This window comes from Diabrotica virgifera, chromosome 10 (genome assembly GCF_917563875.1).
Source record: "Diabrotica virgifera virgifera chromosome 10, PGI_DIABVI_V3a".
Lineage (NCBI taxonomy): Eukaryota > Metazoa > Arthropoda > Insecta > Coleoptera > Chrysomelidae > Diabrotica > Diabrotica virgifera.
Genome location: NC_065452.1, coordinates 99,896,866 through 99,915,692, shown reverse-complemented (window position 1 = coordinate 99,915,692; position 18,827 = coordinate 99,896,866). Strand labels below are relative to the sequence as shown.

At 34.8% G+C, this 18,827-nt stretch overlaps 1 protein-coding gene across 2 annotated transcripts in view; it reads right to left on the bottom strand.

The window, feature by feature from the left end:
* Positions 1–5,178: 5,178 nt before the first annotated feature.
* The window catches only part of LOC114333930 (protein limb expression 1 homolog), a 212,919-nt gene continuing 199,270 nt past the window's right edge, over positions 5,179–18,827 (bottom strand). Inside the window, exons 5-6 of one of the 2 annotated variants that reach the window (XR_007695672.1) lie at positions 8,773–14,236; positions 5,179–8,683 (exon numbers count right to left, since the gene is read on the bottom strand). Coding sequence is in view for 1 of the 2 variants with exons in the window: in XM_050641226.1 (XP_050497183.1) it covers positions 14,231–14,236 (6 nt within the window). In the remaining variant the exon portion in view is untranslated. Of the gene's footprint in view, positions 14,237–18,827 lie in introns of both variants that reach the window. The other variant, XM_050641226.1, reaches the window with a different exon arrangement.

The following is an 18,827-nucleotide window of genomic DNA, read 5'->3' as shown; positions in this document are numbered from 1 at the left end:
AAATCAGTTCTTAGATAGCTGTATCAACGGATGTCACGAAAGAGGCCATTTAATTGCTAATTTCTCTGGTCTATAAATCTTTTTGAATTTTTTATTTCGTATGATCTAGTGACGAGTTCTGATGTCCACCGCAAAATCCATTTTTTTGTGAGCTGACTGTCAAAATTTGTCACCAATGGCTTATTTTTCAATATTTTGGACTAAATTTTTTTCTAAATATTCTTTGAATTGTACTTAATACGTTTATTTAATTTAAAAATAAAATAATTGTACCATAGCTTCGAAAAAAATTCACAAAAATGTGCCTGATATGTTGATTTCAATCCATACCCCCCCTTAACCATATACAAATATGTGGTGGATTCGACAAATATTCAAAATATCTCGATAAACACTGGCTTATCGAAAAAGTACTAGCACGCAAAAATTTTTAAAAACATTGTGTTTAACTAATGGTGCTACAATAATAATTTAATTGGAACGTACACAAAAGTTTGGGGGGGTTTAAGGGAGCAAAACCCCCATAAAATTTTTATGGGGTGCACAAATTTCACTTTAATTTTTTTTTTAAATGCTGCTGCCATAAGAATGCCACATGTCCATTTTCAATGAAAAATCTCTAAGAGATTTCGATATATGAAAAAAAAATCGATTTTCATTATGTAACTTCAAAGGGCTGTAAATTTTTTTGTGTACACTTTTGTACTAAGGTAAGTTGGATTCAATCAATTTATTTTTGTCCCCGGAATTCGTGATTTAATTTATGACATACCTTTTTGAAACACCCTGTATTCTGCCACTGGTTTCTTCCAGATTTTCAATCTGATTCTTTTTTCTTGTAGTATCTACTGGCTTATTATCCTTTTCTGTGTATAAATTACTGCTGTCGATGAGTGAACACTATGCGAGAAGTACTCTAAAGTTAAGATTTCCGTTAAGCCGGCCACTCACGGTACTGCGATGTCGTTCGGCAAGATAGTCGATGAAATCAATTCTGCAGTACTGCACCAGACAGGCCAGTCTGTCTGTGGTCAAATTGTACGATTTCGTTGGATGCACGGTCACATACGATCAAAATGTTTGCTAATTAGCCGAATTCGACAAAATTGAACGACGCCGCAGTATCGTGAGTGGCCAGCTTTAGACTGGGGCACGTGTCATCCATCGATCATGTTATTATTTATGTATACTTGGATTTGATTTCTGTTTTCTTTTGGAACGGCTTAAAAAACTGAGGCTTGGTGTTTTGGAAAAACCATGATTTATTCTGTTGCGGGATTTTACGCAGGTAAATTACTTTGATAGCTTAAAGTTTAGTACCTAACCAATTCAAGTAACCATCCTGTTTTTATATTGACGTCTTTCTTCCATTAAATTTAAAATTTCCTCAGTCATCCGTTATTAATTTTTTATCGGTTGCCGTCAGAATATATTTTTGACTTTTATCTATTTCTGTTTTAGTAATAATCATTTTGTATCCGTTTCAGTGTTTTGCAAAAATTGTTCTTTAACATTCGTTGATCGTACCCTCTGACCACTCTAGCGTAATCGCGACATGGTATGCACAAATAACAAACAGTACTAAACAACCATCACTATACAGTAACAAAACAGACTGGAGCATTTTCAAGACTAAACTAGATGAACTAATTGACATTTAAACATCCCATTGAAAACAGAAAGTGACATCTACGCAGCAGTAGAAAATCTTCAGAAATCTATACAAGAAGTTGCTTGGTATGCTACCCCTGACAGCTACCAAACAGAATTTAAAGAGCATTGCCCAACTGTAATAAAGGAAATGATTGATAGAAAGAGAAAAATAAAGGAGGAGTGGCGAAGAAAAAGAACACCTGAGAACAAGACAAAATTAAATAAAATCACCAAGGAAATTAAACTACAATTGCACAATATCAAAAATAATAAAATACAAGAATATCTTACAGGTTTATCAGCAAACGCAGATAGTGAATATTCCCTTTGGAAGGCCACGAGAAAAATCAAACACCCGAAACAACAAATACCACCAATACGGAACCAAGAGGGAAACTGGTGTAGAAATAATAAGGAAAAAGCCGAAGCATTTGCAAATCACCTCACTAATGTATTCCAGCCACATCCCATGGAAGATGGTGACACAGGAAGAAATAAATGACTTCCTGGAATCGCCCTACCAGATGGACTTACCTATACAAAAAATCACCTCTAAAGAAGTTAGAAATATTATCCAGCATGAAATCAGTCCAAAAAAAGTCCAGGGTATGACCTGATCAACGAGAAATACTGCAGCAATTGACATGCAAAGGTCTGAAAATGATAACGCAAGTATTTAATGCAATATTTAGGCTAGGTTACTACCCAGAACAATGGAAAGTTGCTCAAATTATTCTTATACCCAAGCCAGGGAAAAATAAAACTCAGGTGACTTTATACAGACCAATAAGCCTACTACCTGTTCTATCAAAAATCTTAGAAAAACTTCTCCTTAAACAATTATTCCCAGTTATAGAAGAAAGGAAACTAATTCCCCAACACCAATTTGGGTTCAGAACACAACACGGAACGATAGAACAGGTACATAGACTGGTAAAACACATCAGAAGTGATCAAGAAAATAAGGTATTGTTCTGCTGCATTCCTGGACATCCGTCAGGCCTTCGACAAGGTATGGCATGCTGGTATGCTCTTTAAACTAAAGAAAAACCTTCCCCATCCATTTTATCAAATCCTAAAAAGCTATATTTCCAACCGACATTTCCTAGTCAAGCAGGATAATGAATACACAAGCCTAAGACCAATAAAAGCCGGAGTACCACAAGGAAGTGTCTTGGGACCGATATTGTACTTGCTCTACACTGCTGACCTACCCACAAGTAACAGAACAACGTGTGCAACTTTTGCTGATGACACTGCTGTACTATCCTCTCACCATGATCCAAATACAGCATCCAGAATCCTTCAGAAAGACCTTAATAATATACAAAGATGGCTTAAAAAATGGAAGATAAAGGCGAATGAGAGTAAATCCATCCATGTAACCTTCACCATGAAAAGACAAACATGTCCTTCTGTAACACTAAATGAAACGCAGCTCCCACAAACCGATACTGTCAAGTACCTAGGAATCCATCTTGATAGGAGATTAACTTGGCAAAAGCACATTTTTACAAAAAGAAAACAACTAGGAATAAAATTCCGAGAAATATACTGGATCATCGGTCGTAAATCTAAACTAGCTCTTGAAAACAAACTGCTGATATATAAATTTATATTAAAACCAGTGTGAACCTATGGTATCCAACTTTGGTGGACAGCCAGTCAAACTAACCTAGAAATATTGCAGAGATTCCAGAACAAAGCCCTTAGAACAATGCTGAATGCCCCTTGGTACGTGCCAAACTATGTGATAGAGCAAGAACACAATGTGCCATCCATAAAAACAGTAATAACAGAATATTACAAAAAATATTCCAAGAGACTAGAGTCTCATCCTAACGAGTTAGCCAGCAACCTCACTGATGACCACAATGATGTACGACGCCTGAAGAGATTCAAAGTAGTGGACCTAGCAAGAAGATTCGAATAATCTGTGATAACTAAACTTTTTAACTTGTTTTAATTTAATTTATGTAAAGAGGGTGATCACTGGATCTCCCTCTACAGGTCAAATTTTCAATTTTTGTCAAAGAATTTACCTATTGTTCTTAGTTAAGGACAGATTGTAAATATTACAACATTAAAATAAAAAAAATTCGTTAGTCTATTATTGATTTCATCTCTTATACGTTGTATTACGAGTAGGTTCCTTAATTAACTTGTATCAATTTGTGCATCTGTCTTTCTTCGTTTAATTATTTTCATTTTGTGCCTTATTTTGGTCACTACCAGTGGCGGCTCGTGATTTTTACAATAGGGGAGGCGGGAGGCTATACCTAACTGTAAAATATCTAGACAAATTTGCACTAGCAAAAAAATGCGCCAAAAAATGTAATTTACGGCCCCATCTTTTGACCATTTTTTATTTACATTTCATAATATCATCCTAATTCATAATTTCATGATATCATCATTTTAAAAATAGTCTAATAGTAAAAGTTTAATACCAAAGTTTGTGTCGTTTATTTGTTAACAATTCCATCTATTTGTAAATAGATACCTATGCATATCAAAATAAATACAGATTTGAAGTTTTGCAGTCCATACATAATGAAGCTTCAAATTTTTTAAGATACTCAATTGAATTTTTTTAATTCTAAACGCGGCCTACTGCGAATTCAAAAACACGATAAATTACCGATATTTTGCTTTGAGTTAGAGATATCGGAAAAAGTTATTTGAGCAAGTTGTTCCAAATATTATTATAACCCCACATACCAAATTTCATAACAAAATTCGCACTTTTTTTCACAAGATTTTTCATTATTTTTAGTCAGGGCCCTAAAATTCGTTGTCCCGAGACGCACCCAACCACCCAACGGAGCTGAGAAGCTAATCTGCCTCCCTTGGTATATCTCCAGGCAGCGTGTGATGGCGCCGTAGATGCCACTGTTAGGAGACCGGGTCTCCTTAAACGCCTGCTGCGCTGCACGGAGCATTAGTAACTGAGAATGCTTGGCTTCTCGGCTCCGTTCGTGCATCTCGGGATAACCCAGGGTCCTGCCTACAATAATATGTAATAAAACTGAGACGCGATCATGCGTTCTAATGCTAATGCTCCGTACGTATGGATAATTAGTGATAATATGGAATTTACACGTTGTATAATAGTGAGAGTAATTGTTGTTTTCGCGATTCATGATAAACAAAACAGTATAGAATGTGTAAAAAATTTATGGGGAGGCTGAGCCTCCCTTGCCTCCTCTGACGAGCCGCCACTGGTCACTACTGTTTCTTACAATTCTGTTTTCTTGATCTGCTAGTGACTTTCACGTGTATAGTCTTCTCTTTGGCATTCTAAACAATGTGTAGGCTATAACAACATTGTTGTTTTTGGCAAAATTCGATAAAACTATCACCCTTTCGTTTCTGTTGCCCAGTCCATATCCTCCTGTATATTTTTCTACTTTTTTTCCCCAAACTTTGCTTAAAATCTCCCATTGTAATTATACCATCCTTCGTTTTAATGCATTTTAACGTTTTCGTAGAATTGAACACTAGGTTGGAATAAAACACTAGATATATTTATTTATAAAATTTATTTGATTAAATGTTTAAACATTTTTATTTAGCATTATACCAGCAAATAGCGATATGTAATCAGTCGATATTAAAAACTATAATAAAAATAGCATTAGCTTACATTACATAGATAACAAAACATAATCATTACATTTTTGTTTTTTAAAGCAGTTAAAAATTATTTGAGTAACAACCCTTATTCCACATTTTTAATGCTATTACACCTATCTAATACATTTATCACAGGCTAAAATGCGAAAACACTTATTTCACTAATAAAAGTAACATATTATACAGATGTGGTCTACCAGAAAAAGTGTTGGTTACATTACATCGAATTAATTTATAATTTAATTTGCTGTTTTGAATCTACAAGTATTTACAAAATTAAATTAGTATATATTATAGAGCTGGCGGTATCTGTTAAGGGATTTCCAAACCGTATATGCTATTTTTTTGGCTTCAATCGCTTCAAAATATTATTGGAAATTGAAGAAAATCGTCTGTGTAAAAGGTATATTTATATAAAACCCCAATAAAGGGCTACATTAAAATAAATATACCTTTTACACGGAAGATTTTCTTAAATTTTTGTAATTAATGGTATACAGCCAGTTAGAGGAAATTTATCTTTATGGATTATTGGAAATGACGAGTTCACTATGCGGATACTTCAAAAGGTCATAGACCCAGGCATTTAGCACAAAATAAATCGATTTTTAAATACAGCACCTAGAGACTTGAAACTTTTTGCATTGTGTCCAGGATGATGTCAGGAAAAAAATTTACTATGGAAAAATGTGTGAAAATGCATAATTGCATTTTAAAGTGCATGAAATAAATTTAAAAATACATAACAATGTTAAAATACGGGGTTTTTGGTGTCGCTGAACACGACTTGAGGGTGTCAGACAGGGATGTATACTATCTCCACAATTATTCAATATATATGGGGAGCATACTATGGGAAGAGAACTTGAAGGATGGGAAAAAGGTATCTCAATAAATGGTCATATAAATAAACAACCTACGTTTCGCAGACGACACATCCCTTCTTGCAAATAGCCAAGCAGAGCTGATTGACTTATACGACTGGTTGAAAACGAAAGTCAAATATTTGGTCTACAATTAAACATGTCAAAGACAAAGATCATGATAGTGGATAGACTACATAACAATCATCCACACATAACCACAATTGACCGGTTTGAGGCTGTGAGCTCATACTTATATCTGGGATCATTAATCACAAACACAGGGTCACTACAGGAAGAAATAAAACGTAGATGTGATCTAGCAAAAGTTGCCACAGCAAAAATGAACACAATATGGAAGGACTCAAATTTCAAGGTAGTTAAACATGAGGTTAATCAATTGCTTAATATTCCCAATACTGACCTACGGATGAAAATCTTAGACCATGAGAAAATAAGAAAGAAGAAAGATAGACGCCACTGAAATGTTCTGTTGAAGACGAATGCTACGAATTCCTTGGACCGATCATAGGACAAATAATTCAATTTTAAGAGAGCTAAAAGTTAGTCAACGACTCTCCAGTAAAGTCCATCTCCAACAATTAAAAATACTTTGGACATGTTATGAGAGCAAACACAGAAAACATGAAAATACTTATTATATAAGGGAAGGTGGAAGGCCGAAGATCACGAGGAAGATCTGGCAAGGGAATATGCAAGGAAGAGAAATATGCAAAAGACCTATGCATGAGTTAAAAGAAATAACCAGAGAGAGATCTTTGGAGACGGACAATACACAACATCACCTCGACTACTACACTCCCTCCGGGGGCTCAGGATTGAAGAGAAAGAACACGACTACGCCATCAGAACCGACCAACGGGGCACCTGGTGTCCAGGGTCACTGCTAAGGCACGTCGTTTGGAAATTTGAGGGTTATCGGCACTAAATTAATGCAATTAGATTATTTGGAGATTTTTGGAGTCGCTGAACACGAATACGCCATCAGAATCTACCCCCGGAACACCTGGTACCCAGTGTCACTGCTAAGGCACCTCATATTCTAGAGTCTCGAGGGTTTTCGGCATTAAATTGATGCAAACAGATTATAGTGGGGATTTTTGGGGTTGCTGAACACGAATACGACATCAGAACCGACTCCCGGAGCACCTGGTGCCCACGATCACTGCTGAGGACGTCACTTCTGGAGTTTCGAAGGTTTTCGGAACTGAATGCAAGTAAATAGATAACTATACTAAATTTATAATCAAGATGCAGTAAAAATAAACAAAACAAGACACGTTAAATGCTACTAGGAGCACTCCCGAATCATAATTTACAATGTATAAACTTTGGAAATCATGTTTTGGGATTTACAATGTATATACATTGTAAATTATGATTTGGGACTGCTCTTAGTAGCATTTAACGTATCTTGGTTTGTTTATTTCTACTGCATCTTGATTGTAAATTTAGTATAGGCGGTTTTTGGGGTAGCTGAATACGAATACGCCATCAGAACTGACCCCGGACCATCTGGTGACAACATCACTGTTAAGGCATGTCATCTTCTGGAATTTGGAAGGTTTTTGGGCACCTAGTGCACGGGGCGTCGGTTCTGATAGCGTATTATTATTCAGCAACCCCAATATCCCCGCCCCCCGAGTAATCTGTTTTTATCAATTTAGTGCCGAAAACCCTCGAAACTCTTTACTATTTTTCTGTATTTCTAAAGATTTGAGTCAACGTTTTAACCAGGTTGCACAAAAGAAAAAAGGTGAAAATTTATATCTACAAAGTACTTGGCACAACAAAAGTATTTGATAAAAAAAGCAGACTTCAAACTTTTGTACTCGGCGTTATCGAAATGCCTCCCACTTTTTCAGGTAAATATTTTCATACATGAAATGCCTCCCAGGTACAATCGAAATTCCTCCGTTTCTTTAATCATTTACGCTGATATTTTGTCTACTTAATCTCTGTATAATGACACAACGTTGCCAAATCATAATTTAAATAGGTAGTATCTATCTATTTTGATTTTTCTAATTCTTAATGCAGTGTACATAAAATTTGTTTCACGTAAATATTTCACAGTACGACATATTTCTTTTTAGAAAAGAAAGTTTTTATGGTATGTTTAACAGTAAATGGTTTAGTTCAATTAGTTACCACTATAAACATCCTGGATTAACCGATAATAGTATAAAAGGCCCGGTTTCAGGTAAAATTTATTTCAGGCTTTCTTATGGGAGTACCGTCTAGTAAGTGTTAATTGCAAAAGACCAACTCTGTCTACCTCGGTGGCTTATCGCTCCGGATGGGTCTTAACCATGGGACAGGTCAGATAAATTTAATAATATTTACGACCGCACTAATTGAACTCAACCATTTACTGTTGAACAAACCACACCCAACGATCTAATAACCAGCTTTTCTGGGAAATTCCAATTCCGATTATAATCTCTTCCAAATTTTTTATAGTCCATTTTATAAGTCCATTTTATAATTCCATAAATAGGTACTTTTACCTTAATCTTTTTGTTTGTTTATATTCTCTGGGCAATTCCAATTCCGATTCTAATCTCTTCTTAACGATTCCATGAATAGGTACTTTTACCTTAATCTTTTTGTTTGTTTATATTCTCTTTTGTAAATTGTGCTAATGGGCTATGTTGTATAAATTCTTGAAAGTTTATTAGTTCCTGCATCAGTCAGTTTGTCTATTTCAAGCTTGTCAGTTCGTCGATTTCAAGATCAAATTGTGTTTGTCATAACATCCGAAATAATGGAATCAACGATAAGAGTCAGTCAAAAGCAACGGCGGATCCAGCGACCTTGCAAGGGGCAATGAAATAAAAATTTTCTCGTCACTCGCGTACTCAGGATTCTTTTTCGGTATGGGCTGTTACTTTATTTTTCTTCATATACCATGTCCTTCTAGAACGTTGGTTACTATCATAGCTATCTAAATTTTATTCACTGCCACCCTAAATCAACCAAGAAAGTGCTTTTTCGTCCTGGACTGCGTTTGCCTTCTATTTTCACTTGCATAACATTTTGTAGCAGCCTATATTGGAAACTTCTCATTACATGTCCAAAATACTCCACTTTTCTCTTCTTGATGTCTTCTATAATCTCAGTAGTCTTGCTGAGACGTTCTAGTATTGTGGAGTTTCGAATCTTCTTCACCCAAGATACTTTTAAAGTTCTTTTATAGAACCATATTTCGAAAGCCTCGAGGCGATTTATCAAGTAGATCGATTTTATTCACAGTCCAAGACTCGGCACCATACAGTAAGACCGAGAACACGTACTTTGGAGAAGGAATTCTGTTTTATGTTTCATTCCGTTATTCAGTTTGTCAACAGGACTTAAAACTCACTATTTATTTTCAATCGTAATTATCTCTTTCTTAAAAAAAGGCGACACCAGGCGAAGTCTCAAGGAGGGGGCAATTGACCCCATTGACCCTCCCTTGGATCCGCGCCTGGTCAAAAGGGCAAACCTTTACTATCAATTGATGGTTTTACATTCGGTTTTCAAAAAATGTTGGCCAAAGATACAGTAAAACGGTGGACATGTACTAAAAAAACCTGCAAAGCATTTGTGAAAACACAGGGATGTGAAAAAGGGATGAAGTTTGGGCTGAACACTCTTCATCCTTACAAAGAACCACAAACCCATGCGAAAGTTTTCATTCAAAGTATGATTCTTCTTTCTACTGCCCTCATTCTAACATTAATAATTTTATTGATATAATTTTACAATTTCAAATAAATACCTACATTAAATTGTTGCGGAAAGTACAGCAAAAATAAATTTTCTAAATGAAAAAATTTTAGAATTAAGAGAATGTAAAATAAATTAGATTATAATTTGTCAAAGTAGTATCATATAAATTTAGGAAAACTATTTTGTAATTTTATATTTTTATACACATTTTGTAATATTTTCCAAATAAGTTTTTTGTGATGTTATTTTTAATAAATCTATAAAATACTTATTATGTTTTTGTATTTTTTGTTAAATTATTACTAACCAAAAATAATGGTTATTATAAAATATATTATAATGGTTATAAAACTAATTGCATATGTATAAGTTAGTTGAAATTTATAAATACCGTCTAGTGTGAATAATGTTTAATACATAAAGGTTGAAACTAAAATAAATTAAATAACAAAATACCAATTTTGCCAAAAACTTACAAAGGGACGAAGATGTGGCAACGTCTCACCTTCACATAAAGATTAGAAGCATGTAATTTATTTAAAGCTTGGGAGGCAATTCGTATGTGACCATTGTAGCGACAGGTAAGAAACCCTTTTTCGGGAGGCATTTCATATGCGGCCTTTGTACTACTGTTGTAAATGCCGGTCAACTTTGATCGATCATAATTTTGAAACTACTTGACCAACCTTAAAGTTTTTTTGATTACGCATCTTGCGCTGAACCTTCGATATAAGGAAAATAAATGTTAATTGACAATTGAAAAAAAGTTATTCTATTTGTTTATTTCAAGTATTTAAAAACTGCTAAACTTTTTTGTTGGCTCTGCATAATTTTGAAAATTAATTGTGTTGAGATTTAGTGTGAAATGTGTTTTTTATGTTAAAAAGAGTTTCGGTGTAAATTTTGAAAGTTCTTTTAGTTTGAATTTTTTTCTTTCTTCCATTCTTAACGTTTCGTATTGAATAAAAAATAAATTATTGAAGACATTTTTACTAATTTTGCAATAATAATAATTATTTTTTCAATTTGCAATCAATTCTGTCGGAATTAGGATAGGAAAATTAAATTGCAAAACCTCTATTATATTCACAACATTTTTCTAAAATACATAGATGCCGAGATATAGTAACCAAAATTAGAGAAAAAAATTTAATGTTTCCAATTTTTTTTTCACAAATTGTTTAATAAAAATTTTAGACCACCTTTTGACGTGTCCGCGTGGTTTAATTATTATTTTCAATAATACTTCGAATCGATTAAAGCAAAAATAGTATACGATTTAACCAAATGGGGGGTGTTTTAGAGCAGATACCGCCTAGACTAAAATTGGAGAGACCCGTTCATGTCAATTTTTTAATTATAAATGTATAGGTACATATTAAAAAACAGTATTGAGTAATAAATGATTATTTGGAGACTGGGGGACGTTAATAATTGATTGATTGTTTTTATTTAATTTATGACAGTTTTGATTTCTCTTCTTTCTTCATTAATTTATAACAGTCAAATGGATTTCCTATTTTTGAATCAAAGTTTAGATGCATTCATTTTTTGACTACCTTTTTGTTGGACCATTTTGATGTTTTTGACTATTATTGTATTTATACATGATGGTTTAGTTCTCACTCTATTATCTCTGTATTTTAATTTGGGTTTTTTAATTGTAGCCAATTGATTAATTGGAATAAATGGCAAATGGAGAATAGTCAACTTTGGAGACAAATCCCTAAATAGGTCGATTTTTATTTTTAAATTATCATTTGTTTGGCATATATTTCATACTAGTGAGGTTTTCCATCTGAGCATCTGAGCATCTAGCTCATTTAAAAGGCTACTTAATTATCTATTCAGTGATATAAACATTATTACAATTCTGCATAGAGGATGACCCAAAATTTTTTAATTTTATTATGGTACCGAGGTAGTAGTAGTGTTTATTTATCCATCTGTGACCTCTATATTGGGTCCATATTGTTGATATGAGTATTAGGCCTGGATCTCGCGTATCAAAAATAGTTGATTAATAGCTCTTCTTCTTCTTCTTCTTTTTCTTCTTCTTCTTCTTCTTTTATATAGGCAGTACTGCCTGTTTTTCTTCAACGGTGCCTTTCATTCTGCCCCCATAGGCGTAACCAGGACAATCCTAAGGAGGGGTTACAACTACTGGAAAGGGGGGGTTACAACTACTGGAAGGTCTCCGAGGGGTATGGTGTTAAGCATATAGAGCTCAAAGTACATCCCAATGGGAGGGGTTATAACCCCCAAAACCCCCCCTGGTTACGCCTATGTCTGCCCCTAAGTTGTCATTCCATCTTTTCCTTGGGCGTCCTATACTTCTCCTGCCTAACGGTGACTTGTCCCTGGCTATTCTTACGTGCTCATTATGTGCTCATTCCACTCTTCTTTTCTGTTCTTTACCCAGGTATTTATATTGTCTACCCCACACATGCGTCTGATTTCCTCACTTCTTACCCTATCCTGTAGTCCTTTTCCACCATCCTTCTTAAGATCTTCATTTCGTTGGTTTCCAGATGTCTTCGTGTTTTGCTTGTATCTGGTCTTGTTTCGACCGTGTAAGTCATAACTGGCCTAATAACTGACTTATATATTCGGGCCTTTGTTTCCAATCTTAGGTGTTTGTTTTTCCAAATTGTGTCGTTTAGGCATCCGGCCGTTCTACTGGCTTTAATTATTTGGTCTTTTACCTCTTCTTTGATATTGTTGTCGGCTGATAGAATAATTCCCAGATATTTGAAAGTCATTACTTGTTGTATAATTTGATTGTCTAATTCCAATTTGCATCTTATTGGTTCTTTGGCAATTACTAACCTTTTTGTTTTTTGGGCTGATATTTTCATATTCATTTCTTTTGCGTTAATTTTGAACTCGTGCAATAATCTTTGTAGGTCGTCTTCGCACTCTGCTATTAACACAGTGTCATCAGCGTAACAGAGTATTTTTATCTCTCTATTGCCCATTTTGTACCCTCTTTTTTTCTTCACTTGTTTTATTATTGCATCCAATATTATGTTAAACAGTAGAGGACTTAGTGAATCTCCTTGCCTGATTCCTGTGTTTGTTTCTATGGGTTCTGTTATTATTCCATTGACTTTCATTTCTATTTTATTTCTTACATATATGTTTTCTATCAGTTTTATGATATCCAGTGGTAAATTTTTCTCATATAGTAGGTGTATCACATCTTTTAATTTGGACTCTGATTAATAGCAAGCTGAAAATTTGTTAATAGCTTAACGGTGTCTAGTCGGACAAACTTTTATGTATGGGAAAATTGGAACAGGGGAAGTTTTAATTGTGGAACAGGTTAAAAATTGGGAACGTCAGACTACAAAAACGTCCCATGTATTTTGTCGGACAGAACTTCCAATTGATTTGTTACCCTTTCATTATACTCTTATGCAAAAATCAGACTGGTATTTATCATCAACTGGGCATTTTAATAAGTCCGACACGTAGAACATGTCAAATGACAGGAATTATGTTGGTGATAAATAGCAGTCTGATTTTTGCATGAGAGTTTAATGAAACGGTAACAAATCAATTGGAAGTTCTGTCCGACAAAATATATTGGACTTTTCGTAGCCTGACGTTCCAAATTTTTAACCTGTTCCACAATTAAAATTTGCCTTGTTCCAGTGTTCCCGTACATCAAGGTTTGTCCGACTAGACACCGTTAAGCTATTAACAAATTTTCAGCTTGCTATGAATCTACTTTTTTTGGTACGCGGGATCCAGACCTATATGCCAAAAAATCATGATTTAAAAAAATCGACTTGTTTCGGGATTTGTTTTTCAATTCACCTATTCTTGAAGACATTAATTTATTCCAAAATTTTATTCCTCGCTGTATATTATGTGACATTATTTTATTGATACTGACGTCATATAGTATATTTAATTTAAATAAAATTAAATACTACAAATCATAATAAAATTATGTAAGAAGTTAATTTTAAACCAGCATTAGTCTCACATGATTGTAATGATCAGTAATAAGAACTTAAACAAGATATAGTTGCATTTATAGGTTTAAATATGTTTATAATTTGTGACGTCAGCACCAATGAAACTGATCCTACATTACATTCATATTAATTATGTTATTTTTGAAATGGATAATCAATTTTACTTAGTAAATTATTTCTCGGCAACCTCTATACCTGTATGGGGATAATGCGTCTCAAAACAAAGGGAGCCGTTTCAGAACAGTCACAGGGGCTTTTCTTGAGATCAATCTTGATGTTTAAGGAACACCAGCCACAAAATTAGACGATATCTTCCTTTTTAATGGTGAATGTGGTTCCTCTTCAACATGAACGTATTTACAACTACAAAAAGAATATTTTATAATTTATAGTCAAATAGAACCTACTAAATCAAAGTACAAATTAATACTAACGTTTTATTCGGTTCCTTTTATAAACAAGTGCTCTAAGGACTAGCAAAAAACAACGAAACACTTTATAAAAATATACAAAAAGAAATTCGACGTAAAATACGAGAAACAAATAGTCAACTATTATAGCCTAAAGGCGGGTATACATATGCGCTCTGCTCGGTGTGCGAGCCGTTCGCGCGCAGCATATTTGTTAGATTAGTACGTGTTTTCAAGTGGCACACAAACGGCTCGCACACGGCGCACCACGATCTAACTTCTGTCGGCTTTTCAACAAATGCTTTGATGGTTCGCAATACGTATTTGGACGGGTTTGCGAGTGGTTTATTGGTTTTAGGGCGCCTGAGTTGAATATTTGTTAGTAATGGAGTGGTCGGAAGGAAATATCAAACTTATTGATGTTTACCGTGGAAAATGAGATGATGACATTGAATATATTTAAACATGTTAACTTGCAACCCCCAACTTGCAACCAACTTGCAACCAACTTGCAACTCAACTTGCAACCAATCGGAATGAAACCAAACACTTCTCGATGAGAATAGGAGAAGCTACTGCCGACGTCGGCCGATATCGGATCTGATCTGATCGGAGAAAAATGGATCCAATGTAGGCACCCACATTTAATACTAATTATCTACAATTACTAAATGTTCGTAAGTTTCCTCTGGATCGCGGAAGGTTCGTCAAAATGAAAAATTTTAACGAACATTAACCGCGCCACGAACGCGCGGCGCTCACACGGCGCGGAGTTCGCGGCGCGGATATGTATCTCCGCCTTTACATTATCACGAAATTGAAGAACTCGAACATATGTAGGTACGACAAGTTTAACATAATATATAAAAAAAGTGAAAGAAGTGGCTGGTATCTTCAATAAGAGACAAACTGCACTGCTACATGATGAATATGGTAAAGTAATATTTGAAGTAGAGGAAAAACTTAAAGAATGGGAAAATTACATTACGAACCTATTCGAAGGCGATAGGAGTTGTTCGCCTCGGATAAGTCATACAAGTCATAAAATCATCAAAAATTGGTAGAGCGACAGGTCGTAATGATATTCCAAATGAAATATACAAGCTTATAAATGATGCAATGTTTTAGAGACTATAACTTCGTTTTTCAATACCATTTATACCAGCGGACACCTACCTTATGGTTGATCCATTTCATTGTTCATAGCTCTACCTAAACAGGCAGCTCTACCTAAGAACACAACAGCAAAAACGTACTAATTATAGAACCAACAGTTTATTAAGCCATTTATTGAAAATTTTTAGTACATGGTACATTTAGTATATGTATATTAAATGTGAGGAATACCTAAGTGCCACACAGTTTGGTTTTCGTAACGGGTTTTTAACGATAGAGGTATTGTTTGGGATGAAAATACTTGCTCAAAGCTGTCGTGATATGTCTGTAGACAAGTACTGTTGTTTTATTGACTTCCAAGAGGCCTTTGACCGTGTGAAGTAATCTATATTGATAGAAGTTCTATGAGACATTGGCTTAGACAACAGATACGTTCGTATAATTGCAATATTAGTATAGGAATCAAGCAACATCGGTTTTAGTAGACGAATTAGAATCACAGGCTCTTAATATTAAAAGCGAAGTACGGTAGGGATGCCTCTTGTAGCCCCTGCCTTTAACGTTTACTCCGAAAGAATTTTCAGAAATGTACTTTCTGAAAAACAAGAAAAAGTAATTGTGAACGGTGAAGTCATCAATAATTGCGATGACACAGTACTCCTAGCTTCTACTCAAGAAGATCTGCAAACATTACTTGATAGTGTTGCTGAGAGCTGTAAGGAAGCAGGTCTGGATCTGAACATATGGAAAACCAAAATACTCATAATAAGTAAACAACAGAATATAAAACCGTCTATATATGCAAATAATACCAAACTTGGGCAAGTTGATCAAATTGTTTACCTCGGATATCAGTTAAATTGTAATGCAGAGAGAGTCACGGTGAAATTTGATCCTGAATAGAGCATTCCAAAGCCGCTTTTAGAAGGATGTTCAATGTATTATGTTGACCTATACTTGGGATTGAGGATCCCTCTACTTCGCTGCTGTGTGTTCTCGGTCTAACTTTATGGTGTCGATTCTTGGACTGTGGTTAAAATTCATCTAAATCGCCTTGAGGCTTTCGAAATGTGGTGCTATAGAATAATTTTATAAGTTTCTTGGGTGGAGAAGATTCGAAACTTCATAATACTAGAACGTCTCAGCAAGAGTACGGAGATTATAAAAAGCATCAAGAAGAGAAAGTTGGAGTATTTCGGACATGTAGTGAGAGGTCTCAAGTATAAGTTGCTACAGAATATTATGCTAGGGAAAATAGGAGGCAAACGCAGTCCAGGCCGAAGAAGGACTCCGTGGTTGAATAACTTGCGAGATTGGTATGGTATTGATACAAGCCTTATATTTAGGGCGACAGTGAATTAAATTAGGATAGCAATGATGGTAACCTTCTTCTTCTTCTTCCTTCTTGTATGTAGGCTCTAGCCTGTTTCTTCTTCAATATTAGCCTCCTAAATTGTTTAAGTTATCGCACCCTCTTTTTCTTGGTCTGCCAATACTTATTCGTCCATTTGGTGACTAATCTCGTGCTATTCGTACTATCCTATCCTCTGCCATTCTACTAATGTGTTCGATCCACTCCTGTTTCCGTTTTGTCACCCATCTATTTATGTCTTCTATATTGCATGATCTTCTTATGTATTCGCTTCTCTCCTTATTTAACAGACTTTTCCCTGATATTCGTCGGAGTATTTTCATCTCTGTTGTTTCTAGTAGTCGTCTCGTTTTAGATGTGTCAGGTCTTGTTTTCGCCGTGTATGTAAATATAGGTCTAATTGCTGGTTTATAGATTTTGGCTTTTGTGTCATGTCTTAGGTGTTTTTTCTTCCAGATTGTGTCATTAAGAGATCCCGCCGCTTTACTTGCTTTTAAGCTTTGTTGTTGTACTTCCTCTTCAACATCTCCGTAACTGGTTATATCTATTCCCAGATATCTAAACCCTGCTTCTTGCTTTATTATTTTTCCATCAATTTCGATTTTACATCGTAGTGGGTATTTGGATGTTTTCATACATTTGATTTTTTCTGCTGATATAATCATATTGTATTTCTTGGCTGTTGTATTGAAGATGTGCGTTAATCTTTGGAGATCGGTAACCAACGTCCTGAAAGCTATTGGTACATGAAGAAGAATAGGCGGCGTATTAAAATTACCTTCTATATTTCTAACCACTATAAACAGAAAAAAAAAAGCTTAGAAGTGAAGAAAGATAACTCGTTTACTGAAGGAAATATTGATAACATCCAGAGACTACTATCTAAACTAAATAAATAAAGATTACAAACAACAAACGTATTGTAAAGTAGTCACAAAGAAACGTATTGTAACGTAAGCCCACAGACTATTAGAATGTCAGATCTTAGAACTTTACGCCCGAAGCGACAACAGGAATTGTCGCGTTTTATTGACCGATAGAAATATTTACATATTGTAATGATGTTAGATATGCCGGTTTTCATTATAAGTGAAGCCGTGTTGACATGGGCAGTAGCAATAATGAGCAAGAGCCACACTGGTGGTGACATGAATCTAACTTCACGACTGTGGTAAGTAGTAATGCCTCGATCGTGAAGAGTGAAGAGAGTTTACACGGCAAATATACTGATGGCCAATAAAAAATGCAATACCTCGAAGGATAAATATTTTTTTAGATATTTATTTATAGAAGTATACGCCTACGGGGAAAATTTCATAATATTACAATTATTAATATCCATGCCCCAACAGAAGCAGCAGATGAACTAGTAATAGATCAATACTATGACCAACTACAAGTAGGTACAATGTGAAAACGTACAGAAGGGAGATGCAGTTATAGTCCTGGGTGATATGAACGCGAAGCTGGGAAGAGAGCTAATATATGCAGCAGAATTCTTTGGTAAGCATAGTTTACATAATATTACCAGCAATAACGGTATAAGAGTGGCACAGTTGGCAATGGCAAACAAACTCAGAGTGGTTAGTACGTGTTTCCCCCATAAAAATATTCATAAAGGAACCTGGATGATACCTGGTACTAATAAATTTAATCAAATTGACCACATATTAATCTCTAAGCGGTGGGCAACCTCCGTAACAGATGTTAGATCTTATAGAGGCGCAAATTGCGATCCAGACCATTTCTTGGATATATCGAAGATAAAACAAAGAATATCAATGGCAAGAAAAGAGAAAGGCGCCAAACAAAGAAAATGAAATACATATATGCTTAAAAACTCTAAAAAGAAGAATGAATACCAGCAGAAAATAAAATTAATATTAAATGAAAGAGAAGAACAAAACAACATTGAAGAAGAATGGAATGTCATCCAAACGACAATTACAAATACAGCAAAGGAAACATTGGGTGAAACCTCAAACAAAAGAAACGAGGGATGGTTTGACCAAGAGTGCCAACAAGTAATAAATTACAAAAATATAGCTAGATAGAA